This window comes from Osmerus mordax, chromosome 18, assembly GCF_038355195.1.
Source record: "Osmerus mordax isolate fOsmMor3 chromosome 18, fOsmMor3.pri, whole genome shotgun sequence".
NCBI classification, from domain to species: Eukaryota; Metazoa; Chordata; class Actinopteri; order Osmeriformes; family Osmeridae; genus Osmerus; species Osmerus mordax.
Window position 1 is genome coordinate 8,485,272 of NC_090067.1, and position 22,767 is coordinate 8,508,038.

A 22,767-nucleotide genomic window follows, 5' to 3' on the forward strand; every position below is an offset into this window, starting at 1 on the left:
AAAGACTGTGGAGGGCAGGTCCATGGTGTGCTCTCAAAGAGCTGATTGCCTGAAGGCCTTTTACCACGCAGAGTGAGGGATGTATTAAACACTGGCGTTTTATACCTTGTGCATATTTTAGGCTAATCCACTTACATCTAGACCCCTCTCTCCTCCTCTTCCCTCCTTCCCCCAGCCCCCACCCTCTCTCTCTCCCACATCACCAAACTATAAATCAGAGTAAGGGAACCGCTCCAAGGTTATGGATGCATATCCCCTGGACGACCATCTCCTCTAAACTGCCTCGCACAGTCTTCGCCCCTTCCCTCCATCTTCACCACGGGTTCTGCCGTGGCGCAGAGGCACTGCATGGTTATTATGGGCTGTTACCGCAAGAGGAAGTCTTTAGGTTTGCTAAGCTAATGTATTCGGAAGGAGTTTAGAGAATGTTGGAGAGGACTAAACCTTTTTTCGGAGTAGTGTTCTGGCCTTTGTGTGTGTGTGTGTGTGCCGTCATGCCAGATAAGGTCCATGTAACGGGGGAGGGGCAACAACGGCGTGGTTAGGTCAGCTTCTGATCATGCCCCTGAGGACCCCCCCCCTCCTCCAGCAGGTTCCACACGCCAACACCCTCACTGTATGAAACACACTCACTGACCTTTATGAATACTGCATCAGTGACTGGGATGCCTTACATTTCCAGTTTTCCTCTTCTCCTTTCCTCAGACCCAGTACAACTGGCTCAGGGGATCCGAATCAAGGGAGCTTGACACACACACACACACACACACACACACACACACACACACACACACACACACACACACACACAGCAGCACACACTCTACCCGGACAGAAAGGATTTGTCCTGGATGGAAAGAGGGACTAGCCTCATTGGGGTCGTCCAGGCCCCCCAAGGGGATAGTGGGAGCAGAGGCAGAGGGATGAGGGGAGGAGGGATGAGGGATGGAAGGAGCAGAGCTAGAGGATGAGGGGAAGAGGGATGAGGGGAGGAGGGATGAGGATGAAGGAGCAGAGCTAGAGGGATGAGGGAAGAGGGATGAGGGGAGGAGGAATAGAGGGATGTAGGGAGCAGAGCTAGAGGGGATGAGGGGAAGAGGGATGATGGGAGGAGGAATAGAGGGATGTAGGGAGCAGAGCTAGAGGGATGAGGGGAAAAGGGATGAGGGGAGGAGGAATAGAGGGATGGAAGGAGCAGAGCTAGAGGGATGAGGGGAAGAGGGATGAAGGGAGGAGGAATGAGAGGGATGGAGGGAGCAGAGCTAGAGGGATGAGGGGAAGAGGGATGAGGGAGGAGGAATAGAGGGATGGAGGGAGCAGAGCTAGAGGGATGAGGGGGAAGAGGGATGATGGGAGGAGGAATAGAGGGATGGAGGGAGCAGAGCTAGAGGGATGAGGGGAAGAGGGATGAGGGGAGGAGAATAGAGGGATGGAGGGAGCAGAGCTAGAGGGATGAGGGGAAGAGGGGATGAGGGAGGAGGAATAGAGGGATGTAGGGAGCAGGAGCTAGAGGGATGAGGGGAAGAGGGATGATGGGAGAGGAATAGAGGGATGGAGGGAGCAGAGCTAGAGGGATGAGGGGAAGAGGGATGATGGGAGGAGGAATAGAGGGATGGAGGGAGCAGAGCTAGAGGGATGAGGGGAAGAGGGATGATGGGAGGAGGAATAGAGGGATGGAGGGAGCAGAGCTAGAGGGATGAGGGGAAGAGGGATGATGGGAGGAGGAATAGAGGGATGGAGGGAGCAGAGCTAGAGGGATGAGGGGAAGAGGGATGATGGGAGAGGAATAGAGGGATGGAGGGAGCAGAGCTAGAGGGATGGGGATCAGGGAGAGAGAGGGAGGCATTTGCTTAAGGAAGGGGGGATGGGTAAATGGGGATAAGAGACCTCTCATTCCTTACAGATTGTATATATATGTGTGTGTGTACAAATGTCACACTTTTGGCAAGTGTGTGTGTGCTTGGAGCATGTATGTGTGTGTGTGTGTGTGTGTTTGCATGTGTCTGCATCTGTACACTTGTGTAAATCCCCCATCTCTGGAGTCATAGCCTATTCAGTTGTTGAGCCCCCAGTGGCATACAGTATGCAAAGCTCTTTACATGGGTGGGTGGGTGGAGGGGGTGGGGTGGATGGAAAGATGGAGAAGAGAGAATCCACAAGAGAAAAGAGAGGGGAATAGAGGGGAGGGGCAGGGGGGAGGGGGGTCATGGAGGGAATTGACATTTCGGATCTTCAGAGGATTTATTTGTCCTGCTTTAGATGCCTGGTCCCTGTGGAGAGAAGGGAGGGGGTGTGGAGGGGAGGGTGTCAGTTGAGGGCCTGGGGTCAGAGGATATGGTGGGGGGTGGGGGGGAAGGAGGGGGAGGGCTGGTGGTGGTGGGGGCACTGGGTAAAAATGAGGACTGGCGTACCAGTTTGTAAGTTTATGTTTACAGCTGGACCCCACTGGCCTTCCTCTGAGGGTTTGGTGTGTGTGTGTGTGTGTGTGTGAGTGTCTGTGTTAGAGTCTCTGTGTGTGAGCGTGTGTGCTCTATGAGCCAAACAGTGGTCATGCTAATGACAAGTAATGTACAGTCTGAAGCTCCAGCGAGACAGATATGAATTGAGTCATCAAGACTTTCACTCTAACATAGCCTCGGCCAATCAGCAAGCTTTGTCTCCCGGCTGATGAGCTTTTTAATTGGCTGGCGCGGCACATAATTGAAGTTTATCGGAAAGAATGTTCTGTGTGTAGAGTTCAGTTGGAGAGCAGAGACTTGTGGCCTGACACACAGGAACACACAATTTAGACAAAACATATAAACACATACCCTCGGTAGACACACACACTCACACACACACCTAAACTTAACACAAAGTGTTCAGGATTCCACTGAGTGCTATGGAAGACTCAAGGCTTTTTAGTGAGTCACACTCTGTAGAGGAGAGAGCTGAAACTTCCTTTCATCTGTAGGTAAGAGCGAGGGAGGGGAGGAGGAGGGGGAGAGAGAGAGAGAGAGAGAGAGGGGAACAGGAGACCGAAAAAGAAAAGAATGAAACGAAAGTTTCTTCTTTGCTAAACGACCTCCCTTTTCTTTACTGCCTCCCTCTCATCTGCAGATGGTTCAATTTAGCATCTGTCAAGTGTGTGTGTGTGTGTGTGCGTGTGTGTGTGTGTGTGCGTGTGTGTCTTGTGTGTTGGTTGTCATTGACAGGCTGAGCTGTCTGTCATCTCCCCTCTGTTCTACCAGAGGCAGTCAGTGACAGACAGACAGCTGCCACTCTTCCCCTGTGCCTCATACCGGGGGTTAGACACACACACAGACACCTCATCATCTCTGACACACACACACACACACACACAGCCTCCCCCTTTAGAAAGCCTTGACATAGCAGTCAAGTTCAACAAGAGTTCAGTCTCTCCCAGCATGTTTGCCAGACTTCAGTAGAGGACGTCTTTCTGTTTAAAGCTCCTCTCTGTGTGGCAACTCTCGAACTTTCCCCTGCACGTTCTTTCCTATCCTCTGTTAACTTTAAGTGGGTCTTTCCATACCAGCAGCACTGTGTGTGCTTGTGGGAGTATTTGCTTCAGCTGTCTGTTCTGTCACCCTGTATAGAGCTGTCTCCTTTCCCTGTGCCAAGCTCTTGCGGTGGTCCTGTGTGTGCGAGTGTGCGCGTGTGTGTGCTCGCATGTGTATTCTAACTAGCCTGTCATGACAGACCTTATATCATAACAGCCTTGCCTTTTTGGAAGGTTCAGTCCTGCTGAGATCTCATTTCAGCTGCTTAGCTTTCTGCTCACCTCATATTGAATATAACTCTGCCTATCTAAACTATCTATTTAAATACCTCCACCTCTTAGATGTCAAGGTAATGTCTGGTGCCAATTGCAAAAGGAATTCATTGGATTAAGCATTTGCTGGGTTCAACTGTTTTCTTATTTCCAAATTGTTTCATTTTGATTAACTTCTATAACAATATACCAGAGGTCACACAGAGGTCGTACCAGAGGTTGTGTGGTGAAAGCTTCAGGGTGGCTGTTTATATGATCATGTGATCCAGAGGCCAGGAAATCACTCTTTCCTTCACACAATACTGCCCACTCCCCAGCGTCCCTCTGTCACTCAGGCCTCGCTTCTGTGTCCCACACTGAGCGGTCTATCAAATTACACACACACACACACATGCACACACACACACACACGTACACACACTAACACACTCGCGGAGGGATGGAGCCCCACAGCATATAATCATGTACTTTAGATGGAAATGCCTGGGAGGAAGGTGTCTACCCCCTCCCTTCCTTCTCTTTCACAAAATAAGAATAGTGTGTGTGTGCGTGTGTGTGTGGTGTGCACGTGCGTGTCAGTTGTATGTGTGTGTGCAGACTATTCCCCTCACGACACACAATGTGTCATACGAATGATAATAACCAATGAGAATACCGGGCCTGCCTGTCCGCCAATTTCTGATACACACACACACACATGAATAAGAGAGAAGGTGACTATCCCCCCGTTCCAACACACACACATGTCATCGTTTCTAGCCTCCCTCTCTTTCTTCTCCTCCTAGCTCAGAGTAATTGTGTGTGTGTGGGGGGGGGAGGGAGAGGTCATTGGGGTGTGTGCAGGGCGAGCGGGCGAGACGTCCGGATGCTGATAGGGCAGATTAGACTGGGGGGGGGGGGGGGGGGGGGGGGAGTTGCAGATAATGCTCCACCGCTGGGCCTGCTTGATAGACCCAGATTAAGGGTGGGTGGGTGGGGTGCATTGCCAGATGTCGGGTGTGTGTGTCTGCGTGAGCGTGTGTGTGTTGGGGGGGGGGCGGGGATCCATCAGAACATCATTATCTCTGAGCTGTCTTTGTGTCTGCCTCACACACATCCTGTTTATGGTGGCAAGGATTCACCTCAAGGGGAATGCCTGTACCCATCTGTGTGTTTGTGTGAGTGTGTTTGTGTGTGTGTTTGTGTGTGTCGGTGTCTGCTTTTCTGTCCTTGTCACTGAGATGTGGAGGAATTGATGCACAGATTGTAAGCATTTCGCTCATGCTCAGATATACACACGCATGCACACGCAGACCCACACACACACACGCGCACACACTCAAACAGAGTCACACACAGACCTGTCTTTCCTGAGCCAGTTAACCTAGCTGGGAGACACATGGGAAGAGGCAACAGCTTGTATCTGCAGACAGTTAACATGGTTCACCCTCCTGCTACATGAACCTACTACACATCCTTTACCACTCACTCCTACCTGCCGCCATACACACACACACACACACTAAATGACGCACACACACTGGCACATGCGCATACAGTGAGGACACAACACACACACACACTAACTGACGCACACACACTGGCACATGCACACACAGTGAGACACAACACACACACACACTTACTGACGCACACACACTGGCACATGCGCACACAGTGAGACACAACACACACACTTACTGAAGTGAACGAGAGACGGAGAGAGATGTAGTAAAAAAAAATCAGAGAGATGAGTGTGTTCATCCCAGAGGTCCAAACTGGGCTGTAGGGGACTGGGACTCACCAAGGAGGATGGAAGATGGAAGGGATGGATGAAGCAGAGAGGAGATACAGCGATGGATAGAGAGGGGTAGAACAGGAGAGACGCGTGATAAACTGCGAGGTAAAGAGAGAGACAGAGTACACAAGAGGCACGGGCGGAGGGAGAAGGAGAGAGGATGGAAAGAGAGAGGGAAAGAGAGAGAGAGATGTTACTCCAGGTACCTTCTGAGCTTGTCTCCAGGGTGTGCAGCTTCCAGTCTGTTTCCAGTGATAGTGAGCAGGAGATCACTGGCTTCTTTACACACACACACACACACACACACACACACACACACACACACACACACACACACACACACACACACACACACACACACACACACACACACAGACACACACACACACACACACACACAGACACACACACACACACAGACACACACACACACACACACACACAGACACACACACACTCCGCCTACTGCCAGGAGGCCATTTTGTTCTCTCCTCTATCCAGCGTACCTGGATAAACAGACAGCTGGCAGGAATGGTTGTGCGTGTGTCTGTGTATGTAGACCTGCATAAGAGTGTCATACCTAAGTATGTGTGCACGTGGAGCGAGTGTGTGTGTGTGTGTCACATGGCATTGTGGTGAGACATTGTCCCAGTGTTTGGAAGCAGGGCCATGCATTATTCAACAGGGAGCTACAGCTTACAATAGCCTCCAGTACAGTTGTAGCAGAGAACAGGGGGGACAGAGAGAGACACAGAGAGAGAGACAGAGAGAGAGAGACAGAGAGAGAGAGAGAGAGAGAGAGAGAGAGAGAGACACACAGAGAGAGAGAGAGCGAGAGAGAGAGAGAGAGAGAGAGAGAGAGAGAGAGAGAGAGAGCATTAATATACTCTATTCCTAACACAGCCCCTCCTCTCCAGCCACTGATACTAGTGCCCTACTTCACAAAGCTGAAGTGTGTTTGCATGTGTGTGTGTGTTTCAATTATGTACTGTCACGTCTTTGTGGTTCCATTGGATTGTTTCAGGGCATAATTAGTCAGATCACCCCTGTGTACATAGCTATAACAATTCTGTTATTACAAGTGATGTGCAACACACAGACACACATGCACAGTGTTCATTGTTCCACTCGTACCTGCAGTCCTAGATGTGGTATCGAACTGGCCCAGCCAGGAGACAGGCTAGAGAGATGGAGAACAGAAGTGGAATGAGGGATCGAGAGAAAGAGAGACAGAGAGAGAGAGAAAGAGAGAGAGAGAGACAGAGAGAGAGAGAGATATGGAAACTGAGAGGGGGAAAGAGATGGAGAGAGACAGATATACCCACTCCTCATTAGCTGACAGTAAGACGCAGCCAGCATGAATAATGGATATCCCATCCCTTTGTTTTAAAGAGAGAGGGAGGAATCAAGCAGAGGAGAGGGCGGAGCAGCGTGAGGTGGGAATGTAGTCCCTCTTTGATCTGAAACCCAAACGGACTTCATTAACCATTTCACCAAGGCGCTTTAGAGCGAGGTGGGGTCACGCCGGGGTGGGTGAGGATGAGAGAGAAGCGAGGAAGGGGGGTGTGGCAGAGGTGAGAAAGAGGGAGAGAGAGGGGGGGAGTGGAATTAGAGAAGGGTTAGTGGAAAAGAGGGAGAAAAGGGGGGCGAGAGGGCATGTGTTTGTGTGTTATGTTAAGAAAGATTAAGCAAACGTGTGACTGGAGGAAGGGTGGCGAGAGGTCAGGAGAGAGATTAGCCGGCAACAAAAGAAGTCGAAATTCAAAGACCAGGGACAGCCATAGAGACAAGCGAGCGGGAACGACAACGTGAGGGGAAAGAACGAGAGAGCATTACTGGAAGCAGCGTTTACAAGAGGACGAGCGACACCGTTAAAACCCCCGTCTCAGAGAGCTGCACAGCTGTGACGTGGCCCTGACAGGAAGATGGTGGCCCCCGCGCTGTGACCCGACTCTCTCTAGTCCTGCTGGCTCTGGTGACACCTCCTCCCTCCCCAGACCTCCCTGAGTGACGAAGCCCGCTGGATGAAAGTGTTTCATGGCGGTTTTTCTTCTGAGCGACGGCTCGTTAGGCCTGTCCTCCTAAAGTGTGTCTTAATTAGACGCTTTGCGTGTGTGTGTGTGGCGGTGGGGGGGGGGGGGGGGTTGGGGGGGGAGTCGGAAGTATCAGCTGTCCATCTGTCTGTCTGTCTCGGGGCTAACCCCTCTCCCCGTCTCCTCTCCAGCGCCCTCTCTGGTGAGCGAGCTGCGGGCGGAGAAGGTGGACCAGCGCAGCGTGACGCTGGTGTGGAGAGAGCCCAGCTCCCCCAACAGCAGCCGCACCGAGTACGAGATCAAGTACTATGAGAAGGTACAGTCACTGCTGGCACACACACACAAACATAAACACACACACACACGTACAGTACCAGTCAAAAGTTTGGACACATGGGAATATGTGTCAAAACTTTTGACTGGTACTGGAAATATCCCCACACACATATATAAACACAAACACATGCAAACATGCACAGACACACACATACATGTTTTTTTTGGGGTGGGGAGATGATTACTTAAGAGCTTAATAACGTTTGCTCTTCTCCATATGTTGGGATTGTATGATAGGCATGCTTCAGAATCCAAACAGTGCTCCATAAAGCAGCTTTACAGTGGCTCCATCAAAGATATTAAACCTATCCGGCTGTTGTTATTGACATGAGATAGGAGAGAGAGTACATTTCTATTTGTTCTGAAGAGATGGCATCAGGAAACAGATGTCCCTCAGACACAAATAGACTGGGGCCCACGGAGAATATGTGTGTGTGTGTGTGAGTTCATGAGTGAGTCATACACTCGTGTGCACACTGCTTACACACACACACTCACTCTTAGACAGAAAAGCAGAGTAACAAAACAGAAGTTATGGGTTGGAGAATGTTTTGGCTTGGAGATGAGACTCCTTCCTCACTTCTCAGCTGTTGTCAGAAGAAGACCAGCTTTTCAAACACAGATCTTTGTCACTCATATACAGTGCCGTTGAGGAGTTTCCTAGTCTTTGAGATTCCAAAGTTTGACCAACATTTCTCTGTCCCATGTTCATCGCTCCCCCGCCCCCCCTCAGGAGCACAGGGACCAGAGCTACTCCACGGTCAAGACAGCCGCCACGCGCATCAGCGTCAACAACCTCAAACCAGGCACCGCCTACGTCTTCCTCATCCGCCCTTTCTCCACCCCGCCCTCCTCCTCCCTCTCCTCCTCCCCTCTGTCGCCCGCCTCCTCTTCTTCCTCCTCGGCTATCGACTACGGGGCCTACAGCCAACCCCTGGAGCTCCAGACTCTTGGCGAGCGTGAGTAGACCTTTCCCTGCCGCCTCTCCTCTTCTCCCTTTTTCTCGGCACTCTCTCGCTCCAACGCCGCCAGGCAGCTTGGGATAGGGCTGGTGTGGGCGCCAGGCCAGCCTGGCACAATGAGGCCTCCTGTTTGCTAAGAAGACAGAGAGAGAGAGATAGAGAGAGAGATGGAGAGAGAGAGGGGAGGGGAGAGAGACGTGTCTGTGTTGGAAATATGTGTGAAGATCCAGGATTTTGCCGCTGAGCTGTGAAATGGCTCCTCATTCTGCATGCCGATAGGATGTCCCTGTTTTCACCTCCTCCGGAGTGTCTCTGTGTCCCGTGTGTGTGTGTGTGTGTGTGTGTGTGTTCACATGGCCATGCTAGCACATTCTCACTTGAGTGTCATGATACATATTTAATTCCTTTTAGCATATATGCTTTTGTTTGCCTCTTTGTTCAGTGTGACTATGTGTGTGTGTGTGTGTGTGTGGTGTGTGCAATAAAGCTGTCAGTTCTCTAACAGTGTGTGTGTTCCACAGTGGCCCTGGCCTCCAGTGAGCAGAACCCTGTAGTGATCATCGTGGTGATTTCTGTAGCTGCCCTCATCATGCTGATGTCTATGGGAGTGGGACTGCTCATCTGGAAAAGGTACACACACACATGACACAGATACACTGTCATTGAGTAGAGTAAATGTAATCTGTACCGTAGGTATTGTATGTTTTTTAAATGGATTTAACGCCAATATACACCTAACAATATACATCATATCAGCTGCCCATTCTGTTTCTGTACACACACACACACACACGCCACTCTATTCTAATCCCGATCACAGTAATCCAGCTTCCACAGTACACGTCCTGTAATGACAAGGAGAGCAGCTTAAAGGCACGATGAGTCTGCTAAGCCTCCAGCCGCCCCAGTGACACACTCCCGCTCCCAGACTGGCTTCCTCACACACGCATCACATTGTTCATCACCGCTTTAATGAGACATGCTGACTCTGGATTACCGAGGTGACACGTGTTGATTCAAATAGGCTCCGCAATGTTCAATTAACACGATGGAAGCCATCTTTTTTTCTGTGGGCATATTGGAAGGTTTAGAAGACTGGCAAACATCTTTGTTTGGGGCATAATTTGATTAAAAATATCACCATAATGGTTATAACCAGAGTTTGGATGAGAGCTTCAGATGAGCTTTAGCATGAATTCCAGGAAGCACAGTAGGATCACAGAAACAGACAGAGAAAGCAATATAGACAAAGAAAAAGAGAGATAGAGAGAAAGACGCAAGGAGAGAGAGAGAGACAGAGAGAGAAACAGAGAGAGAGAGAGAGAGACAGAGAGAGAGAGAGAGAGAGAGAGAGAGAGAGAGAGAGAAAGAGAGAGAGAGAGAGAGACACAACATGAGGCCCGTCTACAAATGGGCCTGTATGTTTTCAACAGCTCACTACATTATGGAAAGTAGCTCTTTCCATCCTTGACATCTGTCCAAATGTATGGCTGGCCCGACTCTCACACACGCCCACACACACTCCCCCGCGCTTGCACACACACACACCCCATCACACATGCTCCCATGAGTCCTCCCGCTCACTTTCGCCCCCACACAATCACACGCACACCATCGAAAACATTCAACGTTTTAATCAATTGTCAGACAAGCTTTTGGGAGGTTCCGCAAGAGAACAATAGCCTCAGCCATCACAATATGGCGATCTCTCTCTTCCTCTCCTTCTGTTTTTCTCTATTGCTCTTATTCTCTATCTCTTCTTCTCTTCCTCCTTCTTCCTTTCTTGCTTTCTTTCACTGTCTTTCTCTACTGTTCTATTTCTGTCTCTGTCTGTCTTTCTCAGACCTCGCCCACACAGCCCCCACGTGCATGTCTCACATGAGAATAGATCAAAGAAAACCTCTGTTCATTCACTACTGCATGATACTTTGTGTGATACACAGGAACTGTCAGTACAGCACTCACACTCACACACACACACAACCACACACATACTTGTGAGCACATAGACACATGCACTCACAGGCAGCCGTAATGGGAAGAGTTACGCACACAAACACCACCACACATCTAGTGTACTTCAGGGTAAGCTATGTGTTTAAAGTATTGCCATTGTAATTCATGTGTTGGCAGTGGACAGCCTCACCATGCATGTGAGTGTGTTTGTCCATTAGATAGCTTTTCTGTCTGTGTGACACAGACAAAGACAAATAGGTCAGTTCCACAATTAGGAGCCTCTCATGTTTGCAAATATGGCCAACCCCCACCATGTCTGCAGGGCCACAATTACAAATGATCACTCATGACACACACACACACACACTCCATTACCAGGCAGCCGGACGTATTTTCTGCCCACTTGAATGAAATGGTTCTGTCAGATCGAGTAGCTCTAAATTGTGTTTGCTGGATTTGTTTGCGCCGCGGGGTCATACAGGACCACCCACCCTCCTCTCCTCCCTCTCTCCCCTCCCCCCCCCTTCAAGGCCTCGTTAGGTTCTAGACGTAGTTGCGTACGTAATGCACAAAGACAGTTACCCACACACTTTGCAAATGGCGACAGAGATGTTAACAAACACAAATGGATGAACTCTGCTGAAAGATGACACGCACACACTGACACACACACACACACACACACACACACACACACACACACACACACACACACACACACACACACACACACACACAGAGACTAGTCATTGGTGCTTGTCAGGGCATGAGGGGTCAGGCTCTGATGGTCAGCCCAGCTATTGTTTCCCCTCCGGTGGACAAGAACCTGTGTCTGACACGGTCACATGAACAGCGGATGGAACAGTGGGAGGGAAATAAGAGGGGGTGGATGGCAGAAGGAGAGGTGAAGGGCTATCTCCAGGAAGGAGAGGTGAAGGGCTATCTCCAGGAAGGAGAGGTGAAGGGCTATCTCCAGGAAGGAGAGGTGAAGGGCTATCTCCAGGAAGGAGAGGTGAAGGGCTATCTCCAGGAAGGAGAGGTGAAGGGCTATCTCCAGGACTGTTGGCTTTCGGCGACAGAGTCACAGGAGCGAAGGATTGTGCAGAGAGAAAGCAAGGAAGAGAGAGTGAGTGGCAGCGAGACAAGAAGGAAACGAAAGAAACAAAGAGAAAGTGAAGGGAGGAGAGGAGTCCGGCGGGCCAGCGTTCCTGCTCAGGCCTGCTGTGCGTTTGGTTCAGCCCAGTGCTCCAGCCTATCACTATTCTCCTCCGATGAACACGACCCCACCCCCCGCCCGCCCGCCCACACCCACACCCCCCCTGTCCACACTCCCTCTCTCCACACTCCCTCTCTCCACACTCCCTCTCTCCACACTCCCTCTCTCCACACCCCTCCCTGCCGCCCCCCTCTCATCTTCTTCCCTATCCCCTAACTTCATCCGCGCCCCCCTCCACCCCCCTGCTTCCCCAGACCAAAGCCCCGCCCCCCTCCACCCGCCCCCACCACCCCCGATCCTCAGTCCCGCTGTCCCATCTCAAACCCCCAGGACTGGGAGGTTCGGCTGGGAGGTTCGGCTCAGACTGGCAGTCTGACACCTCCTCTCTACTGAGAGGAGGTGTCATGGCTCCCTCATCACCCGCCAACCCCCCTGCCACATTATGTGGAATAAAGGGCAGAGGTACTTGAAGCAGAATTGGAATGGGGCCCCTTGCATGCACTCTTGCCCTTCTGCTGTACATAATGTGTGTGAGAGTGTGTGCGTGCTGGTTGGTTGTGACAGCTGGGTGAAAAGTCTGCTGGCCTTGATGGTTTGGGGAATATGTGTGTGTGTGTTTCAATTTCTGCCTGATTCATGTCCTGGCATTGCACTGCGAAGGCAGGAAGTGCCAGTGTGGCTGCACGTGCATATTACTGTTCCACAGAGTCTTGTGACCGGAGACACACTCGCCCCGCCACCCCTCCAAACACACACACACTTAAAGACACACACACACACGCGCGCATGGTACATGGACACGCTGGTGAACAGATGTGGACGTGCTTTCCTTCTAATGTGTCTCCCTCTTCCCCTCTTCCTCCATCCTCCAGACAATGTGGATACAGCAAGGCCAGCCAGGAAGGAGACGAGGAGCTCTACTTCCAATGTAAGTAATACATGCTAGCTGTGCGCGCGCGTGTGTGTGTGCGAGCGTGTGTGTGTGAATTTCACGCGAACCTCTGTTTAACCTTTCGGCTATACTTTTCAGGTATAGTCCCATTGAGATCCATTTTCTTTGAACAGCATCTACACCACACTATTTACGTGGGAGGGCTATCTCAGGTGTGAGAGTGTGTGTATATGTTTGTGTGTGTTTTTGTGTGTGTGTGTGGGGGGGGGGTGTTTGTGAGAGAGAAAACGGGAGAGAGAGAAAGCGAGGGCGAGAGAGAGAGATTACTAGTGAAGTATAAGTAGCATGGCAGCATTAAATCTTAATTCCGCGTGCGTGCTAAGCCCAAGCCGCTCGCTGACACACTCCATTAAGTGACATGTGAGGCAGGGCTTGATGGAGAGAGATGGAACGAGAGGGGAGGGAGTGACGGAGAGGGTGACGAGGGAGAGATGGAGGGCCTAACTAGGGGCTGGAGAGAGATGGGGGACAGAGTGTGCTGCTCATCTCCACATGCTCATCTCAGACTTGTTTCGAAGCTTTTCTTTGACAGGTCGTATAAAGATGGTTTAACAAACTGTTTAAGAGAAAGGTTGAGGACATTCATACGCTCAATATGTATTGTGTGTATTCATGAGTAACAGTATAATGAGTATATTACTCCTGCGGTGTGTGTGCGTGTGTGTACAGTATATGTGTGTGTGTGTATATAGGTACTGTTCTGTGTGTGTGTGCATGTGTGCGTGTGTTTAATCTCCCATCCCAGGAACTGTTCCACAGAGGCAGAAAGCGCTGCATGTGTGCTTGGTGAATAATGAGCTCCAGCCATGTGTCTGGGAATTAGAGCTGCCCTAACAAAGACACACCACAACAGCTGACGTGGGACACACACACACACACACACACTACACACTACTCTCACTGTTCTCTCTCTCTCTCACACCCCCACTCACAAAAAGACACGGACATTTTCACACTCACCCGCTCGCAATCTCACTTCACTTCAACACGTGCACACACTGGTCTCATTCAGTATCGTCCATTTCCAGTGTTTCCTCCTGTCTAGCACATCACTGGAACAGACCTGACACTATCATCTACTGCCCATCTGCCACTACTGATGCACATACACACACACGCAAACCCCCCCCCCCCCGCACATACACGCACATGCAGCCCATTTGTTTAAGGGTATTTTGGGCTGACCTAGAAACATGGTTTCAGTCGGAGGGATGGAGGTGGGGGGTCGGTTTATCAGGCTTCGCTTCAATCGCCGTTGTAAGATCAGGAAGACACCCTTCTTGGTCCGAGCAAACACAAGTGTGTGTGTGTGTGTGTGTTTGTCTCCGTACTGAGAGTAGAGGTGGTCAGCCTGTGTGCTGTGTGACTTGTACACCCTCATGCGTGTGTGCTGTGTGACCCGTACACCCTCATGCGTGTGTGCTGTGTGACCCGTACACCCTCATGCGTGTGTGCTGTGTGACCCGTACACCCTCATGCGTGTGTGCTGTGTGACCCGTACACCCTCATGCGTGTGTGCTGTGTGACCCGTACACCCTCATGCGTGTGTGCTGTGTGACCCGTACACCCTCATGGGTATGCTACCGGGGCAGTGAGGGGGTAGCGTCCACTCATTTCATCTCTAACGCTCATGGCAAAGACACAGTTAACCCTGAAACAAAGCATGCAGAAGCACACAGACAGAGAGGGGGGGGGGGGTTGTGTGAGAAAGAGAGGCAGGAAGAGAGAAAGGGCGGAAAGACAGAGTGGGAGGCAAATAGAGTCAGAGAGTGAGAGTAAGAGACGGGCAGAACGAGAGGGACTTGAGAAAGAGAGAGGCAGAAAGAGAGAGAGAAAGGGGTGTGTGGTTTGGCCCAGATTTAAATAGAAGTAATAACAGTTGAAGTCAGCTATTGTATTGTGGTTAGAAAAAATCCTTTCTGAAGATGAGGGGCTTCGATCCTTCTCTCAACACAGGCCCAGTATAAAGAACCTTTAATTTGCTTTGTAATTGAACTCTTGACTTTATTTGTGTGCCTGTGTGTGTGTCCCCGTGTGTATGTGCATGTTCGGGTGGTTGTATGGGTTAGTGTGTGTGTGTTAGTGTGTGATCAATAAGCCTTTATGAGACATTGAGTAGGGACCCAGGTCGATCCAAAGCTGTAATCACATTTCAGAACCGGCCCTGGCCCAACAGCATGCTGGGAAGGGTGGAGGTGGAGTCTTTGGTACTTCCTGGAACCTCAGCTTTATCAAGAAAGGTCAGGGGTTAGAGGTATTGAGGGCTACAGTTATAGGTTTGTGTTGGAAGTCTAATGGCTGGCCATTAGCAGTCACCACTAATTTCAAAAGAACAACATTTCAAGAGATACAGTATATTATGTATAGCCAGACTACACAGCATAGACTGAGCTATAGGATATGACTGCCACAAACAAGATCATAGCTCTCTATATAATATACACTAAGATAAATATTGATTATTATTATTAATTATTAATTATATCAAGGGTAAAAATGTCTGAGACTACTAGTCAAGATGCTTCTATTTTGCATTTGTTTCAAATGTAATACACATTTGTTTTCCATTATAAATCATCCTAACAATTAGAGTCAAAAGTTCTTTCAAATCTTGTACATTTCAGAAAATCTTGGTATTTTGCAGTACTGAGTCATGTTGCCCAGTATGCCCGGGATTATTTGATATTGTTCCAAAGAGCTTCTTGTGCTGTTGTGACCCCCTGGCTTGAGCATCAGTGTTTCAGCTGCCTCTCAGCGTATTAAACCCAGCCTCAGCTCACTGTCATCAAGCAGTTTTGGAGTTCCAAATGTTTAGTCAGTTTGAAGAGCATGTCTTTACAGGAGGAGAGGAATGGATCCCGGATGTGACAGGAACGTCAGGGGGTGGAGCGGTGGGTTGTTTTTTCTCCATAGTTGGTTCTGGTTGTGATACTCTGTGCGTGTGCGTGTGTCCACAGTTAAGATCCCCACCCGGAGGACCTACATTGACCCGGAGACCTGTGAGGACCTGGTCCAGGCCGTCCATGCTTTCGCCAAAGAGCTGGACAACTCCTGCATCAAGATTGAACGCATCGTCCACACAGGTGACACTCAGCCGCCATACTCCCCTGGCCGCCTTTCTCCCTCCACATCATCCCTCTTTCTCTCTTGTCTCCGTTTCTCTCTCCTTGTGTCTGTCTTCTCCCCTCTCTGTCTCTCTCTCCCTGTCTCTCTCTGTCTCTCTCCCTGTTTCTCTCTTCTCTCTCCTTGTATTATATTTCTCCTTCCCCCCTCTATGACGAAGTGTATCCCTACTTCTCTCTCGTTTTCTCACTCATTCTCCTCTGTCAGTACTCCATCACTTCGTTTCCCCCCTCCCCTCCCCTGACCTGCCTGTGCTTTCCGTCTCCCTCTGCAGGCGACTTTGGGGAGGTGTGCCGGGGCTGCCTGAAGCTGCCCAGTAAGAGGGAGCTCCCGGTGGCCATCAAGACGCTGCGGGCGGGCTGCTCCGACAAGCAGCGGCGCTCCTTCCTCAGCGAGGCCGGCATCCTGGGACAGTTTGACCACTCCAACATCATACGTCTGGAGGGCGTCATCACCAGCGGTGAGTACCCCCCACGCCACTCCCCCCCCCCCCCCTCTCCGGAGATCAGACAGATGAAGAGAGAGGGGGAGAGACACGGAGAGAGAGAGAGAGATTGACAGGAAGACGGACAGAATTGGAAACAGAGTGGGAGACAGAGAATGGGGGGGGGGGGGGAGAGAGGGGGGGGGGTGAAAGATTGTCAAGGTAGGAGATGAGCTGGAGGTTAATAGGAATGGCAGGTGAGGAGAAGTGAGGGCTAGATGAGTTTTCAAGGTTTTATTTTGGGGCTGTGTGTGTGTGTTGGACACAGTGGGGAGACAGGATGGGAGTGGTGCCTGAGCACACACTGTGCTCGCTACGACGGCAGCAGATGTGCCGCTTTCTGTAATTGGTGCTAGAGACCCAGCGGGGCCCAGAAACCCACTCTAATCTCTCCTCCTGCTACACACACATACACACTCAGACTCACACCCTCGTACAGACAACACACATTCATCTACAGACGCACACCCAATCCAACAGTTACAGACACAAACACATATGCCCACACTCATGGACACACACACCACCCTCCGACTACAAATTACCTGCTTTACATCACTTACCCCCCCAACGGTCTCTCTAATCAACCCCCTCCATACTCACATCCAGCCCACCTGCCCCCCCTGCACCACTCTCTCTGCCTCCCTTCTCCTCCGCCTTTCTCTCCATCCGGCGCCTCCTCCACAGGCAGGGTCATTAGAGAGAGAGAGAGAGAGAGACGTGGAGAGAGAGAGAAAGAGAGAGAGAGAGGAGAGAGAGTTGGATTGTATTGCACTTTAAATAGGAACTGTGGCTCAATCTAATTCTAGAACATTCCAGTCCAGTCTAGCTGGGTATAGAACCGTCCAGTACCAGTCAGTCTCCTGTTGTATAAAATGCCCTGAGGCCCTTGCAGAGACTGACATTGCCATTTATGAAGCACTAAAAGTCATAAAGAGGACAGAAAGGCCATAGCATATTGCCACTGCTAGCGAGTGTTTGAGCTCCAGGTCACCTTCAGAACACGTGCACACACACACACACACACACACACGCAGAGCACCTGGTCACTCTCTGCCTTTCTGGTACCCTCACTATTCAGTTGCTCTCTTTCTCTTTCTCGCTGTTTGTTCTCTATCTCTCTCCTTCTTCCCTTTTTTCTCTTTCACTCCGCTCTGTCGCCTTCAACCTGCTTTCTCTTCCTCTCGTCTCCTCCTCTCCCCTGTACCTCACCTGTTCTGAGGTCAGGGCTTTAACACCTCGAACGGAAGAAGCCAGCCCACACTAATGACAAGCTGACTGCTTCTGTAGCTTTGTCATTACATGGAGGAACCAGGCCCCATCTCTCTCCCTCTCCCTCGCTCTCTCTTTTTCTTTTGTTCTCTCTCTCTCCCCCTCTCTCTCCCCCTCTCTCTCTCTCGCTCCCCTCCCTCATTGCTCTTTAGATAGTACCTTTCCCCTTCTATGATTTTGATAGCTCTGTTGGAGTCTGGCCATCTGTGCCTAGTGAGCTGTGTGTATGTGTGTGTGTATGTGTGTGCAGAGGATCATTAAACTAGCTGGGAGTGTGAGAATAGCGTAGGGGTCAGCCAGTCTCTCTCCGTATCACTGGGTGAAGGATGGCACTGCAGAATTGCTACCCTGTGTGCCAACCACACCACCCAGCCAACTGGAATGGAATAATAACTGTGTGTGTGTGTGTGTGTGTGCAGGTAACACCATGATGATTGTGGTGGAGAGCATGTCCAACGGAGCCCTGGACTCTTTCCTCAGGGTAAGTGTCTGTGTTCGAAACGCAGGAGCGTGCAGGTGTGCCTCGGCTCACGACAATCTACATTTAAAACCTTGTAACCCCGCGGAACAGAACCATAGTCACCGTCTGGCTGTATCTCCCCCTGCTTCCCCCCCCCACCCCCCCTCCAGAAACACGAGGGCCAGCTGAGCGTGTTCCAGATGATGGACGTGCTGGCGGGCGTGGCGTCAGGGATGAAGTACCTGACGGAGATGGGCTTCGTGCACCGGCGCCTGGCGGCACACAAGGTGCTGGTCAACGCCAACCTGGGCTGCAAGGTGTCCGGTTTCAGGCCCCTGCAGGAGGAGAAGATGGAGCAGGTCTACACCACCCTGGTGAGCACGCACACCCCAGCACACACGCATCTACTGACACACACACCTACCAGCACACACACACACACACACACACACAAGCTCACATCTACCAACGCCCACACATAGCATGGCTATTGGCTTCCAATTGTGTAAATACTGTAATAAAAGCTATCTTTATAACTACATCCAGACATGGCCTTGACACCCGATAATAAATTCCTGCTTAGATGCCCAATCATGGTCATAGCACTTTTAGCACCATAGAAGTTCTGGTGACAAAGCCAGGATTTACATGTTCTTTTCATTCAGCCATTCCATTTGAGGTGTTGACTGTACTGCTCTACTCTTCCCCCCCCCCCCCCCCCCCCCCCTCCCCCAGCATGGAGGAAAGAGTGTGGTGCTGTGGAGTGCTCCGGAAGCCATCCAGTACCACCGCTACAGCTCAGCCTCTGACGTGTGGAGCTTTGGCATCGTCATGTGGGAGGTCATGTCCTACGGAGAGAGACCCTACTGGGACATGGGCAACCAGGACGTGAGTTAACACCTCTCTCTTTCTGCTCTCCCTCTCTGTATGAACAATATAGTCCCTATATTCAGTATACAATAGAGGGCGTGTGTGTGTGGGGGGGGGGCGCGGAGGGGGGCGAGAGTATTGAAGCCTTTTTATTTCTTTCTTTCTTCTTCTTTCATTTCTTTTTTCTGTTACTTCCGTTTTTCACCCCCACTCCCTCTCCCTCCCTCCCTCTCCCTCCCTCCCTCCCCTGTCCCTCTGAAACTGTGTGAACTCTTTGACCGTGTCTGGCTGGATGGTATTAAGGAGAGGAGAAGCCACAGGGGCTTTCAAACGGCCGCATAGGGCCTAAGTCTCCTCTCTAAGTCCACTTCAGCTCCGTGGCCAATCCGCTTGCTTTTAAGGACGCATCCCTCTTTCTTCTGCCTCCGTCCCCAAAGTGCCACCCCGCTCTGAAAGGAGGCTCAAATCCTCCCAGAATGCACCGCTCTTATTTAAGGGAATGGTAAGCGTTGCTATTTGAGGCAGAGGGAGATCGGAGGTCGATAGGATCCCAGTATGTTTGCGAGAAGCCTGTTATTTGCAAGTCGATGAAGGCGGACTTGGCCTCCCACCTCCACCCGCCAGCCCCCGATCCCCCAATACCCCCATCCTCCCTGAAAGAGATTAGATTTTTTTTATCTGAGATTTTATTGCTTTTGAAGGAAACCGAACTTGATAGTGCAGCAGTGAGTGTTGCTTAAGGTCAGAATATCTTTTGATTCCCGCTGGCTTCACAAGAAGGTGGAACATTATTAACAGCTCACATAGTTTAATGACTGTTTGATGTTAAGGCTTGGAGTGATTACTCTTTCACAAAACGCCTCATCATTAGTCAAAGATGAACTCAAAATAAGTAGTTATGAAACATGATTAAATGGTTTCTCTAAATATGAATGCAAATCGCAACTTGATAATGCTGGATATGCAGATGCAATAACGGCAGACCCATCCAGCCAAGCTCCAACTTTATGTTTAATCTGACATAACTGCAGCACTGCCAACAGCCCCGCTAGCCCGCTACACCAAGCTGGAAAGGTCAGCCCATCGTAGAGAGACTGGAGGTGATCATATTATTATCAACGCCTTAAACGGAAACATCATATCAATTCCGCCTCTCCTTGCCCACCTGTGCCCCTCGTCTGACCTTTACCTGGTGCTGCTGATTACTTGGAAAATGTCAGGGCACTCATGGCACTCTACCCAGAGTGGAAGGGGTGATACAGGGGGATGCAGGGACTCACCAAGTGGGGGGGGAAGGGGGAGGGGGGCTGTTAGCTGATTGCTGAAGTTATTCTTTTGGAGGATTTTTCCCTGGGCCTTGTCTTATCATCATAGGAAAACAGGGATTCTGCTGGGGAGAAAAATGTTCTTAGATGTACTGAGAGAGAGAGAGAGAGAGAGAGAGAGACAAAGAGAGAGAGACAAAGAGAGAGAGACAAAGAGAGAGAGACAAAGAGAGAGGGAGAGATTCTCTCGGAGGCAGTAGATGGATGTGTGAGTACATCTTGTCAGAGCTCAGAGAGACTGAGACTGTCTTCCTGGGGCTGTGGTTGTATGAGTTGTTACCGTGATGAGTCCGGACTGCTAGTTAGATGTTCTGAGCAGAGAGGAACCCAGAGGATCCTGCGGCAAGTCCAACAGTAGACCAGCGAGAGTAACGTCATGCTGTGCAGAGACTCACGTACACAACACTTGAGTGATTTGAAGACGTGACTTCAGGGTGACTTCAAATGACACAACTGAAGTTGAAGCAGAGCACACAGCTCAACAGACTTTTAAACTGGAGCGCTTCAGATTGAAAGTTCCTCAGAGCTAAACTCATTTTCTATGCCTCTCTCTATCTCTTCCTCTCTCTCTCTATCTCTTCCTTTATCTCTCTCTCTCTCTCTCTCTCTCTTTCTCTCTCTCCCTCCCTCCCTCTGTCCCCCGCAGGTGATCAAGGCCATTGAGGACGGCTTCCGCCTGCCCGCGCCCCTCAACTGCCCGCCCCACCTGCACCAGCTGATGCTGGACTGCTGGCAGAAGGAGAGGGCGGAGAGGCCCACCTTCAGCCAGGTCCACTCTGCCCTCAGCAAGAGCATCCGCTCCCCTGACGGCATTGGCTCCTCCACCCTGGCACGCAGGTGGGTACCCACCCGCGACACAGATCACACAAGTGTCACGGTATCACAAACCAGACCACGATTGGTACATTTTGACGAGGTTGTTCATGTTTTGAAACTTGTCATCCCTCCTCCCCTGCCTCGCTCCTCATCCCTCGTCCCTCCCTCTCTTTTCCAACCTCCTCCCTTCTTTCTCTCCTCCCTCCCTTCCCTTCCTGCTCCTCCCTTCACAGGACCCTGGGCTCCTCCATCTCCCTGGCAGAGAGGACTCTTCCCTCCTTCCCCACCTTCAACTCGGTGGGGGAGTGGCTGGACGCTGTAGACATGGGGAGGTACAAGGACAACTTCACAGCTGCAGGATACTGCTACCTGGAGTCTGTGGCCCGCATGACCGTCCAGTGAGTTAGCCTCCTCTACTCCTACCAGAGAGGGATGTGCTGTGTGAGAGCACACACTCAGGTCAGACTACACACTACACTCTGACATGAGTGTAGTGTGTAGCCTGACCTGTGTGTAGTGTGTAGTCTGACCTGTGTGTAGTGTGTAGTCTGACCTGTGTGTAGTGTGTAGTCTGACCTGTGTGTAGTGTGTAGCCTGACCTGTGTGTAGTGTGTAGTCTGACCTGTGTGTAGTGTGTAGTCTGACCTGTGTGTAGTGTGTAGTCTGACCTGTGTGTAGTGTGTAGTCTGACCTGTGTTTAGTGTGTAGCCTGACCTGTGTGTAGTGTGTAGTCTGACCTGTGTGTAGTGTGTAGCCTGACCTGTGTGTAGTGTGTAGTCTGACCTGTGTGTAGTGTGTAGCCTGACCTGTGTGTAGTGTGTAGTCTGACCTGTGTGTAGTGTGTAGCCTGACCTGTGTGTAGTGTGTAGTCTGACCTGTGTGTAGTGTGTAGTCTGACCTGTGTGTAGTGTGTAGTCTGACCTGTGTTTAGTGTGTAGTCTGACCTGTGTGTAGTGTGTAGTCTGACCTGTGTGTAGTGTGTAGCCTGACCTGTGTGTAGTGTGTAGTCTGACCTGTGTGTAGTGTGTAGCCTGACCTGTGTGTAGTGTGTAGTCTGACCTGTGTGTAGTGTGTAGTCTGACCTGTGTGTAGTGTGTAGTCTGACCTGTGTGTAGTGTGTAGCCTGACCTGTGTGTAGTGTGTAGTCTGACCTGTGTGTAGTGTGTAGTCTGACCTGTGTGTAGTGTGTAGCCTGACCTGTGTTTAGTGTGTAGTCTGACCTGTCCTGTTATCTCATGTCCTCCAGAGATGTTCTGAGCCTGGGCATCACGTCCCTGGAGCACCAGAAGCTCATCTTGGCCGCCATCCAGACCCTCCGAGCACAGGTCATCCAGATGCATGGCCGTGGGGTCCAGGTCTAACACACACACACACAGGCAGAAGTATGGAGAGATAGATGGATGGATGGATTGA

General features: G+C 50.8%; 1 protein-coding gene across 1 annotated transcript; it reads left to right on the forward strand.

Moving 5' to 3' along the window:
* Positions 1–4,761: 4,761 nt before the first annotated feature.
* On the forward strand, positions 4,762–22,715 carry LOC136962499 (ephrin type-A receptor 7). Its single transcript, XM_067256289.1, has 13 exons — positions 4,762–4,768; positions 7,774–7,898; positions 8,652–8,877; positions 9,402–9,510; positions 12,925–12,980; positions 15,962–16,087; positions 16,402–16,587; positions 18,303–18,364; positions 18,514–18,717; positions 19,079–19,231; positions 21,185–21,375; positions 21,588–21,752; positions 22,601–22,715. The coding sequence occupies exons 1-13, from the start codon at positions 4,762–4,764 to the stop codon at positions 22,713–22,715; spliced, it is 1,725 nt and encodes a 574-aa protein (XP_067112390.1).
* The last annotated feature ends 52 nt before the right edge of the window (positions 22,716–22,767 follow it).

Coding starts and splice junctions, on each gene's coding strand:
- LOC136962499 (XM_067256289.1), top strand. Junction 16,088..16,401: donor TGAACGCATCGTCCACACAG/GTGACACTCAGC, acceptor CTCCCTCTGCAG/GCGACTTTGGGGAGGTGTGC. Junction 21,753..22,600: donor GTGGCCCGCATGACCGTCCA/GTGAGTTAGCCT, acceptor CATGTCCTCCAG/AGATGTTCTGAGCCTGGGCA.